This window comes from Naegleria gruberi (genome assembly GCF_000004985.1).
Source record: "Naegleria gruberi genomic scaffold NAEGRscaffold_54, whole genome shotgun sequence".
NCBI classification, from domain to species: Eukaryota; Heterolobosea; class Eutetramitea; order Acrasida; family Naegleriidae; genus Naegleria; species Naegleria gruberi.
In genome coordinates this window covers 36421-41344 of record NW_003163273.1, presented here as the reverse complement: position 1 = coordinate 41344, position 4924 = coordinate 36421, and the positions used below count along the sequence as shown (strand labels likewise).

Here is a 4924-nt window from a genome sequence, read left to right as displayed (position 1 = left end):
AATCACAAAAAGTATACCCATTTTGGTAGAGTGTCAAATTGGTGAATTATTGCATAATGGTTTCAAAAAAAAGTGTTTATTTAATCGACATCAACATCTTCAAACTTTGGCTTTGATGTTGTGTTGCTTGAATTACTGGAAGTATTATCTGAGGTAAAGTTTGCACCATTTGGTGTAAATTCTGGTTGACCAGCTCCTTGTTGATACAACTTGCTAATAATTGGTGCACATTTACCTTCCAATTCTTTTCTTCTCTTTTCAATATCATCCTTTGAATAGGTAGAATTATTATCTAACCAATTAATAACTTCCTCACATGTCTTCTTGATGGTATTCTTATCAGCATCTGATAATTTACCAGACAAGTTTGGATCATCAGCAGTGGATTTCATTTGATAGGCGTAGGCCTCTAATTGATTCTTGGCATCAATCTTTTCTTTCAATTCCTTATCAAATTGTTCCATTTCCTTGGCCTTCTTGACCATTTCTTCAATTTCTTCCTTACTCAAACGTCCTTGTTCATTCTTGATGGTAATGTTTTGTGTCTTACCAGATGAAGTATCCTTGGCAGAAACTTTCATAATACCATTAGAATCAATTTCAAATGTGACTTCAATCTTTGGAACACCTCTTGGTGCTGGTGGAATACCTTCCAAGTTAAATCTTCCCAACAAGTGATTATCCTTTGTCAAGGTTCTTTCTCCTTCAAAGACTTGAATAGTGACTGCTGTTTGATTATCAGCATAGGTTGAGAAGATTTCAGATTTCTTACATGGAATGGTTGAATTTCTTTCAATCAATTTGGTCATGACACCACCAGCTGTTTCTATACCCAATGAAAGTGGAGTAACATCGATTAATAAGACTTTGGTTTCCTTACCAGTTAAAACACCGCCTTGAACTGCAGCACCATAAGCTACAGCTTCATCTGGATTAATTGATCTGCACAATTCTTTTCCATTGAAGAATTCTCTGAGCATTTCTTGAACTTTTGGAATACGAGTTGAACCACCAACAAGAACAACATCATCAATTTGTGCCTTATCCAATCCTGAATCTTGTAAAACCTTCTTGACTGGTTCGAAACACTTCTTAAACAAGTCCATATTCAATTGTTCAAATTTAGCACGAGTCATTGAAATATCCAAATCAATTCCGTCCATAATTGAATCAACATTAATTGAAGCATTGGCAGCTGATGATAAATTTCTCTTGGCTCTTTCACAGGCAGTTCTCAATCTTCTTAATGCTCTTGGATTTTCTTGAATATCCTTCTTGTACTTTCTCTTAAATTCTTGACAGCAGAATTGAACCATCAAGTTATCAAAATCTTCTCCTCCCAAGTGAGTATCACCAGCAGTGGCTTTCACTTCAAAAACACCATCCTCAATATTCAAAATTGAAACATCAAAAGTACCACCACCCAAATCGAAAATCAAAACATTTCTTTCACCCTTCTTGTTTAAACCATAAGCAATGGCAGCAGCTGTTGGTTCATTGATAATTCTCAAAACTTCCAAACCAGCAATTGCACCAGCATCCTTGGTTGCTTGTCTTTGTGAGTCGTTGAAATAGGCAGGAACTGTAATGACTGCCTTCTTGACTTGTTTACCCAAATATTGTTCTGAAATATCCTTCATTTTAGTCAAGACCATGGATGAGATTTGTTCTGGTGTGAAAACATGTGATTCTCCTTTGTATTCAACTTGAATGTATGGTTTCTCATCACTCTTTGTAATGACCTTGAATGGCCAATGTTTCATATCATCTTGAACTGTTGAATCGGAAAACTTTCTACCAATTAAACGTTTAGCATCAAATACTGTATTGTGTGGATTCATTGCAACTTGATTCTTGGCAGCATCACCAATTAAACGTTCTTCATCAGTGAATGCAACATAGGAAGGTGTTGTTCTATTACCTTGATCATTCGGAATGATTTCTACATTATCTCCCATATAGACACCAACACATGAATAAGTTGTTCCCAAATCAATACCAATGGCTCCATCAAATACTTCAGCAGATGACATCTTGTTGTTATTACTATTTACTCTCGATTATAATTATGTACAATATATTGTAGCTAAGAATAATTTAAATTCTTTTTTTTCTGATTGTTATTTCATCATGAGCAGATTGTTCCATCATTTAAATACTACATCCCGAAAATAACTTTCCAAATTGTTGATGTTTTGCTTCCGAATTATTTTTGGTTTGCAAACCTCGGAATCAATTTCAAGCCATTTTTTTTTCGGAATTTGCTCGGAATTTATTCCCTTAAGCCAAACAACTAAGGAAAATCAACGAAAGGAAGAATATTGCATGGAGCATGTGGTATTTGTTAGAAAGCATTGATAATAAATTGTTTTATTCCTTTTTCAAATCAAAGACAACATCTTTTGGAATTGTTGGTTTCATTTCTGAATTATTATTTGCTGAAACGGAGTTGGAATTGAAATCAACAAGTTTCAATAATAATTCGGTATTTCCCTTCTCCCAGGAGTCAGCATTTGGGTGAATGCCTTTCTCACTTCCTTCAATGTAGATTCTATCTTTGATAATGTCATCTCTCAATCTATCCATATTAAGAAACATTTTTCTGACATGTGCTTCTGGCATATTCTCCTCTCTTGTGTAGGCCATCATTAATTGAGGGATTCCCAAAGGTAAATCAGGTTGAGTGTCAACTTGCCAAGTGTGGAATGTTTTACCATATGTCTTTACAAAGTTTACAATAAATTGTTACAATGAAACTCTTACCTTAATTATATGTTTCATAATTTGATGTTCAACAAGTTGAGGAATATGAGGGCACGTAATCAATCCACCTTTAACTTCATATTGGTGAGAATGCCAAAGTTTTTGCTCTTCTGGATCCAATGTATTATACGTTTCCTCAGTGATAATGTATTCGATTCCGATTAGTTTGGCATCAGGACTATCACTATCATAAATAACACATTGATGAAAATCTGGTCGGATATGAGAGCAATAATGATGAGCTGTAATACTTCTTTTCATATCTATTGATGTGTAATCATGATTATTGTAGTTTCGAATAAAATACTAACCATGAGCATAGCCATGAACACCACAAATGTGGTTATGAATTCTGTGGAGAGGTGCATAACCACCAATGATATTCTAATTGTTATTTGAATAGAAATATTGATGATTGATTCGAATAAAGTTTCGTACTCACTGAAGGTTGTTTAGTGTTGGTGTAAAGGTACATTCCTCCTGCACCAATTATCATACCAACCAAATACTTTAAGCTACTCTTCATTTTTCTTTCTTGATTTCTTAGAGTAGAAACTCCAAACTAAACCCTTCTCCATAAATGAGAAATATACTTTTCAGTTTATCAGTGGAACATATAAACACACATGGGAATTAACACATGGAAAATTTAACTCAAAGCTCAACCATCAAAATGAGAAAAGTTCCCTTAACATTTCCCAATAATAACACACAACATCCTATTGGTTTCAATTAGAGAATTTAATAAAATGTTTACAATCGTATGAAGAAGTAACAACAATTGCATCAATCATTTCTAGAAATTGAGTCGTGTGCACCTTTATTCAACTTGGTGATGGCAAAAAAGTTGCATTCACGGAAGTGTTAATGTCAATTTGACATCCAGCCCATTTTCTCTTGTCCACCATAAAAAAAATGCCTCCAAGAAGAAAGAATAGTCAAGTTTCGTCTCAAGATAGTCCACTTCCTATCAGCACGACAACACCACAAACAATTCAAGAATCTCCAGCCAAGAGAGTGGGATACAATCAAGAAAAACATACACCTCTACTCGCTTTCTATCTTTCCACAATTTTTAACAAATCGGACGAAACTAAAAGCAAGGGAATTTCTAAAAAGAAAATGACTGAATTTTTTGATTCCGATACTAACATGATGGAATTTATTAAATATTGTAAATTAGAGTCAGAACTCAAATGTGAAACCATCAAGAATAAGCAAACTGCCATCATGGACAAATTAAAAATGGAAAAGAAGGGAAAAAAAGATAAAAAAGAAAAGAAAAATGAAAGTTCAGCAGATAAAGGCAGTGATTTGAATGATTTGATAAGGAAGGCATATTTTACAGAGATGGCAAATAAATTTGGAGAATTAAAGAAGAGAACTAGTTCAGAAATGGAAAATGAATTAAACAATCAAGAAGATGACGATGGAGACGAAACTGATACTGATGATACAGCAAGAAACACAACACCAAAAAGGAAAAAAACATAATTTTTTTGAATTTCTATTAAAGGTAAGGAAAGCATTTTGTAATTTTTCATGACAGATTTTCATTAATTTAATGATTTTCAATGTGTTTGTTGCTTTCCAAAATTTCCTAAGGGCAGTTAATTGTTGAGCTGATTAAATGATCATTGGGAAGACGACACCACCACCACCTGATGTTGCAAAACAAAATAAGGCAAGTGCCAACACTAGTGCTTTGTGTCTATAGTTTGGAGTTGATGGAAATTCAATTTCTATCAAATTTGACTTGGGTCTTTGAATTTTGCCAACAATTTTACCATTACTTTCAATTTTACAAATAAATGTCTCAGTTAAAGTTTTTTTTCCACTGTAAACCTTTTCATCCAAAACATTGTAAACAAAATGCTCAAAATTGCCAAGTGATAAATGTCCTAAATTTTCATTTCTTATCAAATCTGTGATATTGACTGTGTTTGATAATGTTTTATCACACATTTTAATAACTTTAGCTCCGTAATACTTTAATTTCATCATAACATTAAGTATTGCATAAATAAATAAACTTACTGTAACAATTGCAGATTGTTCCGTTAGGGATCGATCAATTTTAACATTGGCTTGTCTCTTTCCATCCACAATAATGGTCTCCATTTCCAAATCAATAATAGCCACCTTACAATCATTGGAAAGT

The 4924-nt window shown here is 33.5% G+C and overlaps 4 protein-coding genes across 4 annotated transcripts in view; 1 reads left to right on the top strand and 3 right to left on the bottom strand.

Moving 5' to 3' along the window:
• Positions 1-80: 80 nt before the first annotated feature.
• NAEGRDRAFT_44741 (uncharacterized protein) lies at positions 81-2033 on the bottom strand (the record flags this gene model as incomplete). Its single annotated transcript, XM_002672263.1, has 1 exon — positions 81-2033. The coding sequence occupies one exon, from the start codon at positions 2031-2033 to the stop codon at positions 81-83; it is 1953 nt and encodes a 650-aa protein (XP_002672309.1).
• Positions 2034-2370: 337 nt separating this feature from the next.
• NAEGRDRAFT_72530 (uncharacterized protein) lies at positions 2371-3289 on the bottom strand (the record flags this gene model as incomplete). Its single annotated transcript, XM_002672262.1, has 4 exons — positions 2371-2721; positions 2764-3026; positions 3075-3147; positions 3206-3289. 4 exons carry the CDS (start codon positions 3287-3289, stop codon positions 2371-2373), a joined length of 771 nt encoding a protein of 256 aa, XP_002672308.1.
• Positions 3290-3678: 389 nt separating this feature from the next.
• On the top strand, positions 3679-4257 carry NAEGRDRAFT_72529 (uncharacterized protein; the record flags this gene model as incomplete). Its single annotated transcript, XM_002672321.1, has 1 exon — positions 3679-4257. One exon carries the CDS (start codon positions 3679-3681, stop codon positions 4255-4257), a length of 579 nt encoding a protein of 192 aa, XP_002672367.1.
• NAEGRDRAFT_81230 (uncharacterized protein) overlaps positions 4243-4924 on the bottom strand; it is a gene marked incomplete at its 5' end in the record, with an annotated part of 2069 nt that continues 1387 nt past the window's right edge. The window contains 2 exons of the mRNA XM_002672261.1: positions 4243-4752; positions 4801-4878. Of these exons, the coding sequence (XP_002672307.1) occupies positions 4390-4752; positions 4801-4878 (441 nt within the window). The 3' untranslated portion in view covers positions 4243-4389. The remainder of the gene's footprint in view (positions 4753-4800; positions 4879-4924) is intronic.